This window comes from Gadus morhua, chromosome 7, assembly GCF_902167405.1.
Source record: "Gadus morhua chromosome 7, gadMor3.0, whole genome shotgun sequence".
In the NCBI taxonomy this organism is placed as follows: Eukaryota; Metazoa; Chordata; class Actinopteri; order Gadiformes; family Gadidae; genus Gadus; species Gadus morhua.
The window spans coordinates 28,835,526-28,854,853 of record NC_044054.1 but is presented as its reverse complement, the minus strand read 5'-3'; the positions used below and the strand labels follow the sequence as shown (position 1 = coordinate 28,854,853).

The 19,328-nt window shown below is 43.1% G+C and overlaps 2 protein-coding genes across 2 annotated transcripts; one reads left to right on the top strand and one right to left on the bottom strand.

Moving 5' to 3' along the window:
- The first annotated feature begins 6,581 nt into the window (after nucleotides 1–6,581).
- On the top strand, nucleotides 6,582–18,298 carry LOC115547133 (uncharacterized). Its single transcript, XM_030361101.1, has 3 exons — nucleotides 6,582–8,427; nucleotides 9,011–9,038; nucleotides 16,420–18,298. Exons 1-3 carry the CDS (start codon nucleotides 7,037–7,039, stop codon nucleotides 17,869–17,871), a joined length of 2,871 nt encoding a protein of 956 aa, XP_030216961.1. The 5' UTR covers nucleotides 6,582–7,036; the 3' UTR covers nucleotides 17,872–18,298.
- LOC115547892 (uncharacterized) lies at nucleotides 14,162–15,600 on the bottom strand. The gene is made up of 3 exons (XM_030362397.1): nucleotides 15,187–15,600; nucleotides 14,737–14,901; nucleotides 14,162–14,518 (listed from the first exon to the last, which is right to left on the bottom strand). The coding sequence occupies exons 1-3, from the start codon at nucleotides 15,554–15,556 to the stop codon at nucleotides 14,250–14,252; spliced, it is 804 nt and encodes a 267-aa protein (XP_030218257.1). The 5' UTR covers nucleotides 15,557–15,600; the 3' UTR covers nucleotides 14,162–14,249.
- Nucleotides 18,299–19,328: the final 1,030 nt, after the last annotated feature.

The window sequence follows — 19,328 nt, the reverse complement described above, 5'->3', positions numbered from 1 at the left end:
ATTTGGTTTGAAGGAAACCAATCCGGACGTCAAACATAGAAACACATGTCTGACCCGACAAACGAATCACTTAATGCCAGTTTTCGGCTTCGGGGGAGCTGGTTGGGATTTAGATTGTCGTGTTGGCGAGGGAAATGTCAGCCATGGGGACGTGCGTTGCAGGACAGGATCCCAGCTGAGCCGCGCTGCGGGGAGAGGCGACCACACAGTGGGACTCCTTCGATGTCTGAGGAACGGCTCATATTCCACCCTTTACCACTAGGCCTATCAAGTGTCATTAAAATCGTGAATTAAAAGCGATTGCCTTTACTCGCTCAACACAAAAGCACACACATACGCACACACGTAATAATTTCCCTCGTCGAAAACGTTTCTGACTCTCATGTGACACTCTGACGTTTGTCATGTGATTTACACTCGTTTGTTTGTTATATCGATTAATTCGTTCAAGTTGTCAATATGCATGATGGAAGGAATGGCAGATTTTGCTTCTTCGCAAGTAAAAGGGTGGGCAGTGTTGAGAGGGGGAGAGGGACGTCGAGGCCTGCTGCAATTTGGGATCTTGTCAAACAGCGCCCCCAATGGAACAAGTAAGGACTGCGTTTTGTAACCAAATGAGGTGCGGCAAGGTGGCAGACAGGTTGTAGCTGAACTAAATATTAAAACATTCATAATTTTTTACATTCAATTTTCCAATTTATGTTCAATTACTTTCTATTCAATGTTGGAAACCTTGCTGATATTGCCGACTATTTCCCTGGCCTGGACAAGGCTGATGAGTTGGACTTCCATTTAAAGACAACGTATCTGACCCTATCTTGCAATATAACACTAAAAGGTTGCTATAATTGAACAAGTTAAGTTAATAGGCTAACTGAATCAAACAAATGTACTTGTTTTCTTTTACTTGGATGTTTTCTTTGTTACGGAAGAGGATTACGGCCACATGTGATTTTTTTTGGAGTTCTGATTTTAATGTCAGAATTCTGATGTTAATCTCAGAATACTGAGATTAAAGTCATCATAAAAATAGTTCTGATTTTAAACTCAGAATTCTGATTCAAACTCTGAAAAAAAATTATATGGCCCTGATCCTCTTCTGTACGTACAGGTTTGACTAAAAATGTAATATGTGATGTAGACTGTAAAATGGCGAAGATGTTCTACACTGCTTATGTGGACACTGGAGAGTGTCTTGACCGTTTGCATAATCTGCTGGTTCGGCAGCGCAGCAGAAGCACAGAAGAGTAGGCTTAGGAAAATAGTGACCACTGCCAGCAAGCTGTTGGGTACTAATTTAAATAGTCTGGAAAACACCTACAGAGAGAGAGTTCAGAGTAAAGCAGAAATTATTTTAGCAAATTCTAAACACCCACTTTTCTCCACCTTTGAACTATTACCCTCAGGTAGCAGGTTTCGATACCCAGCCCTCTCCAAAAATAGAACAAAACAGTCATTCATTCCACAATCCATCAGCCTTTTAAACAAACATTTAAAAAGAAGGTTTTAATTGTTGGTTTAAAATGCCAACATCTTTAGATGTGTCCCTGCACTATGTGGAAAATATGATGATTTGAGGGTTTTTGTCTTGTCAGTGGTTGTTTATCTTTATTTACTTTTTGTTGTTTGTTTTTTTATGTTGTTGTTGTTAATGGTCATGTGTATCTGTCTTTTCACTGAGAACAATTTCCCCAAGGGGACAATACATTTCTAACTAACTAACTAATAGTAAAAAATATATATATATATTTGGATACTTTCCGCAAACAACACCTTGTGTTGATCCTGAAGGGGGCGTTGCTTTATCGTAAGGCAAGGCAAGGCAAGGCATATTCATTTGTATAGCACATTTCATACATGTGGCAATTCAATGTGCTTCACACAAAAGAAAAAAGAAAAAGAAAATGAATCAATAAAATAAAGATACAAATTTGGAACCATACACAATTTTAGCCATAGTAAAATGTAAAATATACATGGAGTACCAACAGCAAAGAGTGAATTTAAAAGTAAAAGAGAAAATGGAAAAGATATATAAAAACAATGTGCATTAACTGCCGAAAGCATCTAAAAAGAGTTACGTCTTAACTCTGGAAGCTGGTTCCAGAGATGGACACCATATTGGCTAAACGCTGCTTCACCCTGCTTTGTTCTGACGGTCGGTTTCAGTAACAATTGTTTATGTTGTGATCTAAGGGACCTTATTTGGGAATATTGCTTAAACATGTCATGTAAGTAGTTTGGCCCAACCCCCTTCAAAGACTTAAAAACAAGCAGAAGTGCTTTAAAATCTATTCTGTAACTAATTGGGAGCCAGTGCAGGGACTTTAAGATTGGGGTGATGTGATCTCTCCTTTTTGTTTTAGTGAGGACCCTGGCTGCACTATTCTGTATCATTTGAAGTGGTTTTATGCAATTTTTGGGAAGTCCTGTGAAAAGTACATTACAATAATCAATCCTACTAGTGATGAATGCATGTATGATTTTTTCCGGATCCTCCTTTGATATATATCCTTTAAGTTTGTTGATATTTTTAAGATGGAAGTATGCTGATTTTGTGACTGATTTAATGTGACTGCTAAAATGTAAGTTGTTATCTATAAGGACACCTAGGTTTTTACCACATCTTTTGCTATTAGACCTTTCCTTTCAAGTAAGGCAGAGATCTTTTGCCTTTCCTCTTTCTTTCCAAAAACTACCACCTCAGTTTTGTTTTTGTTGAGCTGTAAAAAGTTCTGTGACATCCATTTATCTATTTCATAAATACAATGGCAGAGACTTTCAACGGGGGTATAGTCATTGGGCATTAGCGGTATATAGATTTGAGTGTCATCAGCGTAACTGTGGTAGGCGATTGAGTTCTTCTTTATGAGTTGACCAAGAGGCAGCATATATATATGTTAAATAATAGTGGACCCAAGATTGAGCCCTGGGGAACTCCACAGATCAAAGATGTAGATGCTGAGGAACAGTTTCCAACAGTAACAGAGAAGCTCCTGTCGAAAAGGTAGGATTTTAGCCACCTGATTACAACACCAGTGAAGCCAACCCAGTGCTCAAGTCGCTGAAGCAATATAATGTGGTCCACGGTGTCAAAGGCTGCACTGAGGTCCAGTAGTACTAGGATTGATGACTTGCCTGAATCTGTATTTAGCCGAATGTCACTTGTGACTTTGGCCAGAGCTGTTTCGGTACTGTGGTTGGCCCGAAAACCTGACTGAAAGTTGTCAAGGCAGTTGTTGAGCGTTAGAAAAGAGGTTAGTTGATTAAAAACAATTTTTTCAATAATTTTGCCAATGAATGGTAGAACTCTGAAGAATATGTCCCGCCTCCGAAGTTCCCGGTTCCCTCGGTTAAATGTATATGGGAAAATACATGGCGTTTTTGAGTGATCGTCCATAGCAAACTCTGTAGGTGGCGAAGAAGTAAAAGCAGTGTCATGTTTTGAACTAAACACACTTTTTCCATCTCGTTTCCACTGGGGATTGTCGGGGCCGTTGGTAGTTAACTATTATGAAGAAGCATTATGCTAACGTGTATCTGCGCAGGCTTAGGACGTCACGAATCTCCCAGTCAGGGTTGCATACCAACGGCAATGTTTCCTAATTTGTCTTAACAGAAAAATGGAGTTCAGTAGCACCAGAGCCCGCATATGGAGGTGGCACCAACACTGCTCGTTCAAGTGTGAAATCGATCAAATCGATCTAAATCTCAATAACAGCCAACAAACTCTTATCAAGGTCAAACCAAAAAGTTAAGTCGTGGAGAAGAGAGGCTGAACCTCGCCAGCGATTAAGTTTTATAAACAACTGAAATCACTTGTGAAATGACCATCACGTTAGTTTGTGACTGGTTGCGAGCAAGGACATGTACTCCCTCCTGCCTAACAAGTATGACGTATGAAGTCTGCGCAGATCGGTACTAGCTCCCGGTTAGTATTAATAATCATTTACTTTAACGGCACCGACAATCCAAAACCCCAGTGGAAACTAGATGGAAAAAGTGTGTAGTTCAAAACGTGACGCAGCTTTTACTTCTTTGCCACCTACAGAGTTTGTTATGTATTAACATCAGTGCTGTCAAGAGATTAAAATATTTAATCGCATCAATGCCATAGTTAACTCATGCAATCTTTTCTCTATCCATTCATTTTTCTCATTTTAATGCTCTTATCAACATGGAGAAGTGCATCGGTTTGCCTTGTGCAAATGTTTTTTTATAGATCAATATTGGCATATACTGATCAAAACAGGACGATACAAAAAAGAAGCCTATAGTGCAATTAAACGATGAACATATAAATATACTGCCTTGAACATAGCAGTCAGGCTACTGCTTCTTAGTGTCGAGCCAAAGACAAAAAAGAAAAAAGAATTGCGTTAATCGCGCAATAAAAAAATTAACGCCGTTAAAATTGGTTTGCGTTAACGCCGTTAATAACGCGTTTAACTTACAGCACTAATTAACATACCAAAACGTTATTTCCCATTTGACCGAGGGAACCGGGAGCCTCGGAGGCGGGACTTATTCTTCAGAGGTCTATTACAGACGCCCTGTCGTCCAAAGAAATATATTAATATGTGAACCTCAAACGTTAAGAGGTTCACATATTGCTTAATGACAATGTATGATGCTGAAAATATAGCGGCCAGTTGTTATGGGAAAGTAGAGCGAATGGATCCAAATGCTCGACACATTTGGGTCCATTCGCTGAGACTGCTGAGTAAATGATAAGGGTCTTTACTGAATGCAACAAACAAGTAAAGGCGGGAAAGGGCGAGGGGCTTGATGGCAGGTGGGTGGTCGGACAGGCGAGGGTTCGGTAACAGGCGGATAATCGGACAGGCCAGGGTTCGGTTACAGGCGAATAGTCGGACAGGCAAGGGTTCGGTGACAGGAGGGTATCGGACAGGCGAGGGTTCAGCTTCAGCGACAGGAGTGTCTGCAGACTGATCACAGGGAGAAGAAAGTTTAGCGAAAGCGACAGAACACTATAATCAACAACCTTAACACGAGGAGGGGCCAGTGACGAGGTACCAACTGTTTCCCCGATAACGATCTAGCAATGAGTGTCTGGAAAACCGGGGTAGAAATACGCAGAGCCGGACAGTAACGGAGTACATTTACTTGAGTACAGTACTTAAGTACAATTTTGAGGGATCTGTACTTTACTCGAGTATCATTTTTGTGGAGTACTCATGACTTTACTCAAGTACATTTGAGAGGCAAATATTGTACTCTTTACTCCGCTACATTTCTATCCATAACCGTGAGTACCCGTTACTTCTTCTAAAAAATAAAAGGAGAAAAGAAAAATCTCGGAAACCCTCAATTTGTTGTTTCCCTCTCAAACGTGATTGGATTGTGCAGGCGCCACTGATTAGGACAGCCTTCAGCCTATCAGCAATCACCTTCGCTTTCCGCCAAAGTCAACTCCATGGTCAGACTTAGATGAGAGACAATTGTTGATTTGATTGACAAAAAAACAGAGAAACTCACACATACATACAATTGTTAGCTGAATTTTCTTTTCTGATATTACATATTTATGTAAGCTGAGCAATTGTATTTATGTATAGAAATACTGTTATACTGTATACTATTGTGCTATTGCCTTGTGGGAAAGTGAGAAATGTTAAATAAAGCAACATGGTAAAACGATGAAAATGACTTGATTTTACTTTCAATTCCTTTTACATTCTCCAAGGTATTACAATTTTTCATAACTCCATGTAGGACGTTTCTATACATAAATGTATGCACTGTGGCAGTAGTAATGCAATATTTAGAAAATGTACTCTTGATACTCAAGTACTTTTAAAAACAAGTACTTCACTAGTATTACTTAAGTAGACATCTGACTGTAGTACTTTTACTTGTACTTGAGTAAAACTTAGCAAGGGGTATCTGTACTTTTACTTAAGTAAGGAAGCTATGTACTCTGTCCGCCTCTATACCGTGTGCTGATGGACCATTGCCGGCAGGTGTGTAGAGTGCGGGATATACATGGATGATGAGACTGGCCCCCAGGGCCGCCGCTCCCCATAGCAGAGTACGGAGAGCGAGTAGGGCCCCAAGTACCAGAAGGTTGCCCAGAAATGAAGGTAGCTAAAAAAATAAATTCATGATAATTCTTAAAAGGCACCCAGTGCAACTTTCGAGGCTTAAAAATAAACATTCAATTTCTAGTCTTTTTTACACGTAGTAAGTTTCAATAACTCCATACCGACATTCAAGCAGCAAAGATGAGACGTCGTTGTGTGGTGAGAACTGATAGAAAATCGATAACAACAACAATGCCGCCATTTTCTTTATTTTTTGTAACCTACAATAAATAAAGCAGGCTTCCAGTCAATGGAAAAATGGCTTCTCCCCACCGGCGATTGTTGTTGTTTACGATTTTCTATCAGTTCTCACCACACAGCGACGTCTCATCTTTGCTCCTTGAATGTCGATATGTAATGGTATGGAGTTATTGAAACTTACTACGTGTAAAAAAAGAGTAGAAATTGAATGTTTATTTTTCATTGAATGTTTACATAAAGTTGCACTGGGTGCCTTTAAGTTATTACATTGAAAAATATATATAAATGAGTTATGAACAGGCCCACCGTTGTTTTTTCTTAATTGTTTACCCATCACTCAATTCGGGCAAATTACCTGATTTTACCTAATATATAAAGAGTCCCCCCGCCCCCCGCTTCCCTGAAATGGTACAGCCTTCAGAGCTCTCGTCTTTTCGCATCGGAGGTGGAGCATCCTTTCTCAGCGCAGTATTTCTAAACTAAAGCTCATTCAAACATGAGTTTGACCAATTTCTGACCTATTATTCTTAGGGCCTCAAAAAGCATAGCATCGGCCCTGCCCCCGCCCCCCATTAGAGAAGTGGACGGCGTGAGAAGTGGACGGCGTGACACCATTTTGTGCACGACACGTGCCAAATATAGTTTCCCAGAATCACTACTTAAAGTGAAAAGAACAGTGAGGAAGTGGGAGATAATTATATTGTTTGTTTTGGATTCACTCTGTGACTACAATGGCGTACACATCATCCCTAAATGATCATCTGTCCTGTTCTGTTTGCTGTGACATCTTTGAAGACCCGGTTATCCTATCGTGTAGTCACAGTTTCTGCAAAGGCTGTCTGCAGAGTTGGTGGACGAAGAAACAGGAACAGCAGTGTCCACTTTGCAAGAGGAGATCTTCAAAAACCGAACCACTCAGGAACATTGCTCTGAAGAACCTGTCGGAGGCCTTCCAGCGGGAGAACGCGGATCTCTGCGCTCTGCACGGTGAGAAACTCAAGCTCTTCTGTCTCGATGACCTGGAGACGGCGTGTGTCATCTGTCGACATTCTGAAAAACACGCCAAGCACGGATTCCTTCCTGTGGATGAAGCTGCCACGATCCACAAGGAAGCAATTCAGAAATTACTAAAACGACAGAAGGAGAAGTTAGAGGTCTTGGTGGAGACCAAGAAAAAGTGTCAGAACATAGCAGCGCACATTAATATCCAGGCCACGCACACCGAGAAACAGATTCAAAAGGAGTTTGAGAAGCTCCAACAGTTTCTCAAAGATGAAGAGAAGTCCAGGATCACTGCGCTGAGAGGCGAACAGAAGTTGAAAGGTAAGAAGATAAAGAAGGAGATCGAGGAGCTGTCGAAGCAGATAGAAACCATTTCGCACACAGTCACCGAGACGGAGCAGCAGCTGGTGGCTGGAGACATTTCCTTCCTGAAGAAGTACAAGGCTACAAGAGAGAAAGTAGCTCAGCCCCCACCCTGGCCAGGTCTCTCCTATGGAGCGCTGCTGGACGTGGCCAAACACCTGGGCAACCTGGCCTACGCAGTCTGGAAGAAGCTGGGGGAGAACGTCTCCTCCTTCCCTGTGATCCTGGACCCCAACACCGCCGGCCCTGATCTCCACCTGTCTGAGGACCTGACCAGCGTGAGATGTGGAGCGAGACAGCAGCTCCCTGAGAACCCAGAGAGGCTACAGTATGGTGTGCTGGGATCTGAGCCACTTAAATCAGGGACCTACACCTGGCAGGTAATGGTGGGAGGCAGCGCTCAGTGGGGCCTGGGCGTTAGCATGGGTCTCAACCAGCCACCAGGATCGAGGTCGTCTGAGGTGCAGATACCAGGCAGCATCCATGTTGTTAAGTGTTATAAAATAGGGTTACATAACGGTAGATACAGATCAGCGTCATCAAATCAATCTGGAGGATGGGTTGATCTTCACCGAGCGAGGCCGAAGTCACCCTGGATCAGAATGAGGTGGAATACTACGAACGCTTCTGGTGTAGTGTCTTTCACTGATCCTGAAGCCAACAAGAAAATACTCTCATTGGAGGTCCCATCATTGGTTTTACCATTCATCAATACCACTGATACGGTTCCTTTGAAGATTTCCCCATGGAAGGAGCTGTAACAGTGGGTTCTGGAGTTAGGAACCATGTGAGTGTACCTGTAGGCTACTGCTCTTTATTTTTGTGTTCTAAACCATATTCTGTATTGTCCTTGGTGAATCCGTAAGCGATGATAAACAGAACAAGAATTTAATAAATACATCTAAAGACATGCCTGTTTCCTTGTCACAAGGTCAGAGACGAGTGCTGTGGATATGGTTTCCTAATTACATCAGATCAGGTTATACGTTTAATATGAATAATTTTGAATTATAACTAAATGGAACAGAGGGTTATATCCTGTGTAAATGTGTGACATAATCAAAGTAATATTAGTTATTAAAACATAATATTACTTTGAGGTAATTGGCAGGCCTGATTGTCATTCTGATTTTAAAGTCAAAGTTAGATTTCTTTGAATTTTTCACTTTTCGTTGCTGTTGACAGGACTGAGAGAAAAAATAATTAATAGGGGACAAAGAATTAGGTTGAGTTTGCAAATGTGATCAAGTACATTCTAAAGTGACATAGCCTACATCGGCCACTAAGGCGCAGCAAAACCTTTGTGATGAGAGTGTGTTGTTTCGGAGTCCTCTCACCAGAGAGCTTATGGCGCCTTTCCACCGGAGGGTGCGGGTCGGTTTAGTCTGCAAAAAGTTGCGGCACGGTTCGCGTTTTCCACCGCCAAAAGGCTTGAGGCGTACTCGTCTCGCAGAACTCCTCTGTTGGGATACTGAGCCTGATAGGGTGCCGATGTTACATCGAATTCTGCGACCCACCGAAAATACGTGGTTTCACATCTCCTGCATGCATCAATGAAAGAGTTTGAAGTGTAGTCAGGCATAAAATAGAAAATAGAAAAAAGGTGTGCATTATAACAAAAGCATAAGATCTCCCCCCACTGGGGGGTCTTTCTTTTCTCGATACAAAGGTTAATTCTAAACAGCATTTTACAGAGTAGCCTATAATAGGAAATGCTCAATGGTCAATCAACGTAATTAAACACTGACTGTAGCTGAAGCAACGGTGATGGACAGTAGCCTACTACACGCCCTATCCATTTTATGGGTTTGTAAAATGCTTATGAAACTAAATCTATTTATAAAGTACATTTCATAACTAGGTGAGGGGCTGGAGGGATATTTAATGTTTTATATATGTTTTTGTTATAATGCACACTACGCTTCAAACTCTCGCATGTTGTTAAAAATGTGCAACAGCGCCCCCTGTGGTCACACTTTTCGTAGGATCGCAGTACAATAGTATCCAGCTGCAGCCCCGGAGAACAACACCCTGGCGCGACAGAACACTCAGGCGGGACGGAAGTACTGTGGCTGGACGGAAGTTACCTCCGATTATTTTTTATAGACAAATAAACGTATTTATCGCTTGAATTAACATAACAAAGAAATAAAAAAAAAAGTTAGTAACCATTTTTTATAGCTTAAAAAAAGTTTTTTTAACCTGTTATTGAACTTATTAGACCAACAAATTAACATAATTAAACAATATTATGACATGTTAGTAACCATTTTTATAGCTTAAGTTTTTTAACGTTATTTAGACAAATAAACGAATTAAGTGTAGACAATTATTGAATGGAATTGAGTGTATTATACACTTTACTCATTAAGTAATTTACCATTAGAATTAAGTAATTGTTTTAATATGTCTAATAGAATCAAATTTAATTTTTTGTCAAGTATATCATCATCATTTGATATGAAGATACATTGAAGAATAACCACACCAAAGTTTCCTCACAATTTATTGAACAAATAATCTACAGAAGCTTAAAACTTCTTCATGCTGACTGCCATCAGCTCCAACTCACTGTCAAAAGAATCAAACAGTCAAATCAATATTAAGCCTATACAATATATTATTTGTATTCTGTCACTGGAAACGTCATTTCCATTTGGTGGATCTTCCTTTCTTGATACAAACGTTAATTCTAAACAGCATTTCACAGCCTGTAATAGGAAATGCTCAAAGGTAAATCAAAGTAATTAAACACTGACTAGCTTTTAATGGGGAAAGAAGCAACGTTGATTGACAGTACTAAACGCCCTATCCATTGTATGGATCTGTTAAGTGCTCATCAAATCAATTAATTAAGCACATTTAATAACAAGGTGAGGGGGTGGAGGGAGTTCTTATGTTTTATGTATGCTTTTGTTATGCACACTACGTGACATACAGCGGCCACTAAGGGGCAGCAAACCATTTGTGATGAGAGCGGTGTGGGCTTGGAGTTTGCTCACCAGAGAGCGACCTGACCTTTCTCTTTGTTGGATTAAAGGGACTCTTACCTTTGTTGCATTTTTACACTTTTTTTGGATAAGGTTAAATTGGTATTAATAAGGTAATAACACTCTAATATGCAAGACAGACCCACCAGGAGTAAAAACAAACAATTATTTTACTCTCATAATATTTAGTGAAAACTTCAACCAATAAAATTCTTCGGACCGAATGACCTTATTGGCCGACAGACCTGTCTGTTTGCTGCATGGATATATAAGGTTTTCCGTCTGCTTCTTGTGGCGCATTCGGGCCCGCGTCATCAAGGCGCGTCCTCAACTAGAGGGTTTGTTTTGATTCCACGGCAGACAGTAGCGAGTAGCGACCGTAGCGACTGACGATGGCAGACCAAAGTGGTCCACGGCGTACTGAAACTGCACCATTCAGTCTGATTAGGGGACTCATCTCGGACTCAGACTCACAGAGTTACCCTCCTCTGGAGCCCCAGGAAGACCTCCAGACTGTTGGCCACCAACTGCACCATTCAGTACGACAAGGGGACCCGATTCGGCCTCAGAAGCCAAGTGGTCCCGCTCCCCTGGATGATTCTCAGGACCTCCAGACCGTTGGCAACCAACCGCACCACTCAGTCCGATTAGGGGACCCGTTTCAGACTCAGACGCGACGTTGTCCCGCTACTCTGGAGCTCCAGGAAGACCTCAAGACCGTTGGCAACCAACCGCCACACTCAGTCCGATTACGGTACCCATTTCGGACTCAGACGCGACGTTGTCCCGCTACTCTGGAGCTCCAGGAAGACCTCCAGACCGTTGGCAACCAACCGCCACACTCAGTCCGATTACGGGACCCATTTCGGGCTCAGACGCAACGTTGTCCCGCTAATCTGGAACTCCAGGAAGACCTCCAGACCGTTGGCAAACAACCGCACTATTCAGTCAGATTAGGGGACCCATTTCGGCCTCAGACGCTACGTTGTCCCGCTACTCTGTTTGTAATGCTCATACACGTTTCTATATTATGACCCCTGGGAGTCTAAACATAACCCATGGGAGTCTAAACATAACCCATGGGAGTCTAGAACTTTTGTACTGTAGCGACCCTGGGACAGTTAAATAGTTTGTGTGTTATGTGTTACATTATATTTCGTTGTCCGTTATGCCAGTTGTTCTATGTGCATGTATTGTAATGTTCTTCTTGTCAATCAGCGTGGGGGCGAATCATTAGGTCAGCTGGGGGAGGGCCTTGGAAGAACAGGAGGGTGGGGGCCTGCACGCGAGTGAGACCGTGTTGGGGGTTGCCGGGGTAACCGGGGTTTGTTTTGTGTCGGTTTTCTGCCGTTGGTTACAATGTTACGGGTTTCAGTGACCTGGTTTTGGTTAATTAAAACTACCTTCAACTACTAATGACTCGACATCATTATGTCACCGGCGAGGTCGTTACAGTACTCGTTAAAAAATAACGCTTAGTTTTGTACTCACTTAAAAAAAATCAATAATGCCGCGTTTCCACTGCAGGGTGCGGAACGGTTCGGTTCGCAAAGGTGCGGTAGGGAGGGGGCGGGATAGCCCAGCTCAGTTCCGAGGTCGCGTTTCCACTGCCGACAGTACCCCGACAGTACCCAGTACCCCCTAGGCCGGATGTCGATCGCCGCGGCAGCTAGGTAAACATCGTGACATCATGGCAGCGTGACACAGTGTAGCCTGCTCAATAAAATCAATGGAAAAGTTGAACGCCACATATTAAACCAAGAGCTACCATGGAAGTCGTCCAGTAACAGTTCCTGGCCTTTATGCTTTTCATATGGCAGTTAATCAACTTCCGAATGCAAGCTTTGTTTGACGAAAGTTTGGAGACTTAAAGGACAAGGACAAGAGCAGCCGAAAAAAAACAGAAATTTGCTTCAGCTGTTGCACATTCACAGCCGCAGGCCAACAGTTTGGTCTCTCAGCCGAGCCAGTACCTGGTGGGAATCGATTGTTCCAGAGTTCACCAACAGACAGTGGGTGGATAACTTCAGGATGTCAGAAGAAAACATTCATGTACCTCTGCAACAAGATGCGTCCAGCGCTGCAGAGGCAGGACACAAACTTTCGCCTGCGTGTCCCCCTAAAGAGAATACTTGCCATCGCAGTGTGGAAGCTGGCAACCAACGATGAATACAGGAGCATAGGCCATCTTTTCGGTGTGAGCAGAACGACTGTTTGTCGATGTGTGCAACAATGCTGCCTGCAAGGTGTTGGCTCCAGAAATGATTTTTTCCTGACCAGGAGAAACTCAAAGAAATGGCAGCCTACATTGAGCAGAAGTGGGGCCTTCCGCAGTGTGTTGGTTCCATTGACGGGTCACACATACCCATTATAGCCCCCCACAGGAGTGCCATGTTGACTACTTCAATAGAAAAGGCTGGCGTTCCATCATCCTTCAAGGTGTTGTGGATGGAAAAGGACTATTTTGGAGCGTGTGTGCAGGAATGCCTGGGAGTATGCATGACGCTCGAGTTTTGAGAACGTCCACAATGTGGGAATTAGTGGAGCGTGGAAGACTTTTCCCAGCCTGTACCAGGAAATTTGCCAGGGTAAATGTGGGTCATTACATTCTACGGGACTCTGCCTATCCGTTGCAGAACTGGCTCCTCAAAGCATTCCCTGACACCGGCCGGTTGAGTGCAGAACAACTGCTGTACAATAAAAAAGTCTGCAGTGCACGTGTTGTGGTGGAGAATGCATTTGGAAGACTTAAGGGGAGGTGGCGTTGCCTTCTGAAAAGGAATGATAGCAGCATCGAACTGGCCAAAACGATGATTGTGGCTTGCTGTGCCCTCCACAACCTTTGTGAGAAACATGCAGAGGACTGCCAGACGTAACTGGACATATCTGCAGCTGTGGCAGCAGAGCCTATGGTGCCACTTGCACAGGGGGCAGAAGAGGAGGGTAGGGAAGTCAGAGGGTGTGATGCGCCATTTGAACATTGAAATATGAATGCAGATTCAAGTTTTGACCAGTTTGCAGTTTTGTACATATTTTACAAATAAAAACCTTTTGCTTAAATCTGCCTCTTCATATTGTGAAAATGAGGATGCTGTGTGTTTCCATGTAGATTACATTTGATGCCATTTAAAGTGAGTTGAGGGTGACTGGTTCAGCGACTTGACTAAACTTAAAAGTGCCACTGCATTAAAAACACTGCAATATGGCGTTTTGATGTTCAAACTAAATATGAACCTTAACTTCAAATTAAGTATCGATTTTACAGCGCAGAACCAATTATTGTCCTATATAATAATACGCCAGGCATCTTACTGGTTTCCCCCATTTTAATTGAAAAGTTAAGCAATGCTGTCCACTTTTCCCATGTGTGAAATGTGAGCCATCCCACAGTGGGCGTGTAAACTCAAGTTCAAGGTGACCATAAAATGTGTACATGGAAAATGTGTAGAAAGCAACTCCTGCTTTAGTATATATTTTTTTATTAAACAGTAAAAATACAGGAATATTTATTTACATGTTAAAACACAAAAAAAAAAAAGGTCTTCACACAAAAAAAAAGGTTCAGAGGGTCAGGCCCTGAATGGCTGGATCACGGCACAGGGTCGCGGTGTCCAAACGCCTGCACCATCTGGCTGAAGGTTTGGAGGAAGGCGGTGTTGAACGATGCAACTTGCGCCATCCGCTGCATTGCTCGTTGATCCTCATGCAGTCGAGCATCGGTGGCATCCTGTAGGGCCTCCTCTCGAGCGACCCGGTGTCTACGGTCCTGCCGCTCCTCTTCCCGCTCCTGCCGCCTCTCATCAGATGCCTGCATATCCCGGAGGGCAAGTGCAACATCACTGGCCCTACTTCTTTTGGCTGTAACAGAAAGGAATAGTGGACATCATACAAATTGTTTGATCAACTTCTTATTGTACTGATATGCAGGTACACACAATGTATAATTACACTCCTATTCCGATTACTAAAGTGTGGCAATTTAGATGTGGTTAGATGTAGCTCAACTTTCATCATATAAAGCCGTAAAACAATGTAATTTTGTAAACATGTGTAGCGACGTGATTGCTTGGACTTACCAAAGGCAAAAGGCCGTGGATAGGTGGGGTTGGTGGTGTTGCAAAGAGCAGCACTCTCCGCTGGGACTGGTGTAGATGGCGTTGGGCTCACACAACGGCTTGACCCCATGTCTTCGTCCTCTGGGAAGGCCGAGTCAGGCACTTCCTGGTAGCGAGGTACCTCACCTGAAAGTTGCACAAATTAAAGTCTCAGTCAGGCCAACTGCAACAATAGTTTACTTAACAAATGACTTAACAGAAGACTTAATCACCGGATAGTAAGTAATTTCTAACAAAGGGCTGCCAGCTTACTGTCTAGCAACCCAACACAGCAAATCGATTTAATGCTGTGACATTATCCCACTTTCTTAAAACCTTAATGTGCATAACTAGAAATTATCAAGTGAGTCACTGTTAAGTATTACCAACAGAGCACAGAGCTCAGAGTAGCAGCTATCTAGCAAATCTTACCGGTAGGCTCCAACATGGACTCGAGCAGAGAGGTTGCCGTGTCGATGGCCCCCTCTCTTCCTCTACTCGCCGGTCGGTGTCCGTAGATTGGGTCCATGATGTTAAACCACTTCCACATCTTCCTGTCGACGCCACTGCGGTTGTTGTGGTCTTTCACCTCCTCATACTCGGCCCGGAGCTTTTTGCATTGCCGCCGACACTGCTCAGTGTTCTTCTCGTATCCCGCAATCGCCATTCGACCAGAAACCAGCTGGAAGACCTTCTCGTTCCTCACTGCACTATCAAGCCCCCTCTGCACGTCTTCCTCCCCAAGAATGCTGAGGAACGTCTCCACCTCCTTATTCGACCAAGCAAGCGTTTTACGCGACATGTTAATTGTAAAGAATAATACCTCGAGGCTACTGTTTGTTTGTTTTTATCCCCGCGTCACCCGGAAGTGATGATTCTGTCGACCAATCAACGGAGGGGGTGTGTAGCTAGAATTTCCCGGGACCCTTTCAGGCGTCTGGTCTCGTTTTCACTCAGTACCCCAACGGAGGAGTCCTGAAAACGTGGCCAAAACTGGCCAAAACGGGTACGGCTAAGTCCGGGTCACGCCCACTTTTGGCGGTGGAAACGCGACCCGATCCACACCTTTGTGATCCGATCCGTTCCGCACCCTGCAGTGGAAACGCGGCATAACGGCGGAGTACTGAAACCGAGGCCAAAACGAGTACGGCTAAGTCCGGGTCACGCCCACTTTTGGCGGTGGAAACGCAACCCATACCGCACCTTTGCGAACCGAACCGTTCCGCACCCTGCAGTGGAAACGCGGCATAAGCAAAACCTCAAATAAAATATACAGGGGGTGTGGATGTTTCCCGGCACTGAACAATGAACGTAGTCCATATTCCAGTATTTAACCCATAATGTCCAATACTGTAGCCTAAATTAACCAGAGTCCCACACACTCCCCCTTAGCCTTTTCATGATGGTAACTTACCAAACAGATTGGTATTGAGTCAATTTACAATGCTGATAATAAAGAAATATACATGTATCTTTTTAATATTTATAAACAAATACATTTAGGAACTGAGGAGATAGTGGCCATTTTCAGACTGTCGATCAGAGCCACTCCTTTCTGATAGTGAGGGAAACTGTAACACAGTGTTTCTCCGTCACTGATCAAAGCATACTTTGAAAGTGAAAAAAAAAAAGTGAGATAACGAGCGAACGCCATGCCTCATATAGCTGTCTGACCAGTTGGTTTGGATTCACTCTGTGACTACAATGGCGTACACATCATCCCTCTTTGACGATCTCACCTGTTCTGTTTGCTGTGACATCTTTAAAGACCCTGTTATCCTATCGTGTAGTCACAGTTTCTGCAAAGGCTGTCTACAGACATGGTGGACAGAAAAACAGGAACAGCAGTGTCCACTTTGCAAGAGGAGATCTTCAAAGACCGATCCACCCAGGAACATCGCCCTGAAGAACCTGTCGGAGGCCTTCCAGCGGGAGAACGCGGATCTCTGCGCTCTGCACGGTGAGAAACTCAAGCTCTTCTGTCTCAATGACCTGGAGACGGCGTGTGTCATCTGTCGAGATTCTGAAAAACACGCCAACCACAGATTCCTTCCTGTGGATGAAGCTGCCGCGAGCCACAGGGAAGACATTGAGAAATTACTAAAAACACAGAAGGAGAAGTTAGAGCACTTTGTTGAGACCAAGAGAAAGTGTGAGGACATAGCAGCGCACATTGATGTCCAGACCGCGCACACCGAGAGACAGATTCAAAAGGAGTTTGAGAAGCTTCACCAGTATCTCAAAGATGAAGAGAAGTCCAGGATCACTGCGCTGAGAGGCGAAGAGGAGTTTAAAGTTCAGAAGATGGAGAAGGAGATTGAGGAGCTGTCGACCTTTTCGCACACAGTCACAGAGACGGAGCAGCAGTTGGTGGCTGACGACATTTCCTTCCTGAAGAAGTTCAAGGCTACAAGAGAGAAATTAGCCCTGGCCCGACCCTTGGAAGCTCTACCGCAGGGAGCGCTGCTGGACGTGGCCAAACACCTGGGCAACCTGGCCCACGCAGTCTGGAAGAAGCTGGAGGAGAACGTCTCTTACTTTCCTGTGATCTTGGACCCCAACACCGCTGGCCCCGATCTCCACCTGTCTGAGGACCTGACCAGCGTGAGATACGGAGCAAGACAACAGCTCCCTGAGAACCCAGAGAGGCTGAAGTATGGTGTGCTGGGATCTGAGCCACTTAAATCAGAGACAGGTCACTCCTCCCTGGTGTGGACCTGGGAGGCAGAGGTGGGAGACAGCGCTAACTGGGAGCTGGGCGTAAACATTGATATATTTTATGGAGTCCCATCTGGAACGTATTGTGTGTCGTTTCCGTTTCGCTACCCTGTTGATAATTATTTTAAAATAGGGTTACATAATGGTAGATACAGATCAGTATCATCACAACAATCTGGAGAATGGATTGATCTCCCAGCGATGCAGAAGTTACAGAGGATCAGAATGAATTGGTATCCGACCACTCATGTAATCTCCTTCAGTGATCCTAAAACCAACCAGGCAATCCACTCATGGATTGTTTCAGCAACTAATGTACTACAACAATTTAATATATTACCATTTATCAATTCCACTGATACAGTTCCTTTGAAGATTTCCCCAGGGAAGGAGCTGTAATCTGATTTGTTCTTGTTGATCCTTAAGCAATGGAAAACAGAACAAGGATTTAAATAATGCAAATAATAATGTTAAGACATGCATGTTTCCTTGTCACACGGTCAAAGATGAATGTTGTATGGTTTCCTAATTACGTAAGATCACGTTAAATGTTTAATATGTACAATTATGGATTATTACTAATTAAATTGAACAGGGTTATATGCTCCGTAAATGTACTAAGTAAGTTTGACTGGGTTAAATGTTGTGTAAATGTATTACTTTAAATTGAAAAGGATTACGTGTTGTGTATATGTGTGACGTAACCAAGTATTATTATTAGTTAGGCCTATTAAATCGATCTGGGTCATTGCTGGGGGAACTTCAGAGGTTATTGGAAGGCCTGATTGTCATTTTGATTTCGGTGTCAATAAAGTTTGATCCAAGAAAAAAATTCGCCTTTTGGTGTGTAAACAGTACTGAGAGAATATAAAGATAATGGCGTCAAATGGTTTATTTGCAAATGTGATCAAATACATCCTACAGTTACATACAGCGGCCACTAAGGGGTAGCGCAACATTTGTTATGAGAGCGTGTTGGAGAGCTAACAGACCTGGGACCTTTCTGACTTGGTTAAAGTAATATGCTCAGTTATGCATAGTCACAAGTGAATATTTTTTAACGTTATAAATACATACATGCTAAAAGGCTACCAACCATTTCTTTCCAAAAAGTTCAGTTGTGATCTTTGATCTTTTTTTTTTAATTTACATTCGTAAATTAATAATATTTGGCCTATTCAGGGCAAAGACAGATGCAAGTTTTCGTATCAGTTTGGTGCGATGGTATTACAGATGCTGTTCTCACCTTCCATAACTCCATTCGAGGAACTTGAAAACATGATCTGATGAAGGATATGTTCTCTAGAAATTAGCCTACCATTCTCTCTGAAGGCCCACAAATTGAGCTCCAGTCTCGAGTCTGACTCGGCCCAAACAATTCATTCAAAAAAGTTAAAAGAAAAAAGGATCCTAAGATTAAAAAATATTTTATTGTGCTTTGACTTTTTTTTACTTTTCTATGCTTGACCCTTTAATTTCATAAAGATTATAGCGTAGTAGTAGTGTTTTATGTTATGTTTTAATGTAGGTCAATACTGGTTTCGTCTTTACCGTTGGCCGCTCTGAGGTGCTCCGTCTAAAGGATTTATTGTTCCCATGGTCTTCTTCTTTGAGTCCGTTGCAATCTCAGATGTCGTTCTGCCAGTATCTGGCGCAGGTCACAGCTGATGGGGTCGGTTCAGCCAGGTCCTGGGGGCTCCACTGGGGGCGTCATCACACTCCAGTAGGTGGGACATTGTCTGTACTGCTCCACAGCCGCATGTGTCTTCTGGCTGGTAGCTCCATTCTTTCGTAAGTGATTTGCACCTCTCGTAGTCTGTTGAGAGTCTTCCAGGTTAGCCATGGGAGGTTGTGCC

What these genes read in the sequence shown, in the direction of transcription:
- LOC115547133 (XM_030361101.1), top strand. Translation starts at nt 7,037, where the DNA reads ATGGCGTACACATCATCCCTAAATGATCATCTGTCCTGTTCTGTTTGC. An exon ending in ATTTCCCCATGGAAGGAGCT is followed by an intron (nt 8,428 to 9,010) that starts GTAACAGTGGGT and finishes TCCTCTCACCAG; the next exon opens with AGAGCTTATGGCGCCTTTCC. An exon ending in TGGCGCCTTTCCACCGGAGG is followed by an intron (nt 9,039 to 16,419) that starts GTGCGGGTCGGT and finishes TGCCTCATATAG; the next exon opens with CTGTCTGACCAGTTGGTTTG.
- LOC115547892 (XM_030362397.1), bottom strand. Translation starts at nt 15,556, where the DNA reads ATGTCGCGTAAAACGCTTGCTTGGTCGAATAAGGAGGTGGAGACGTTC. An exon ending in GTCCATGTTGGAGCCTACCG is followed by an intron (nt 14,902 to 15,186) that starts GTAAGATTTGCT and finishes TGCAACTTTCAG; the next exon opens with GTGAGGTACCTCGCTACCAG. An exon ending in TCCACGGCCTTTTGCCTTTG is followed by an intron (nt 14,519 to 14,736) that starts GTAAGTCCAAGC and finishes TTTCTGTTACAG; the next exon opens with CCAAAAGAAGTAGGGCCAGT.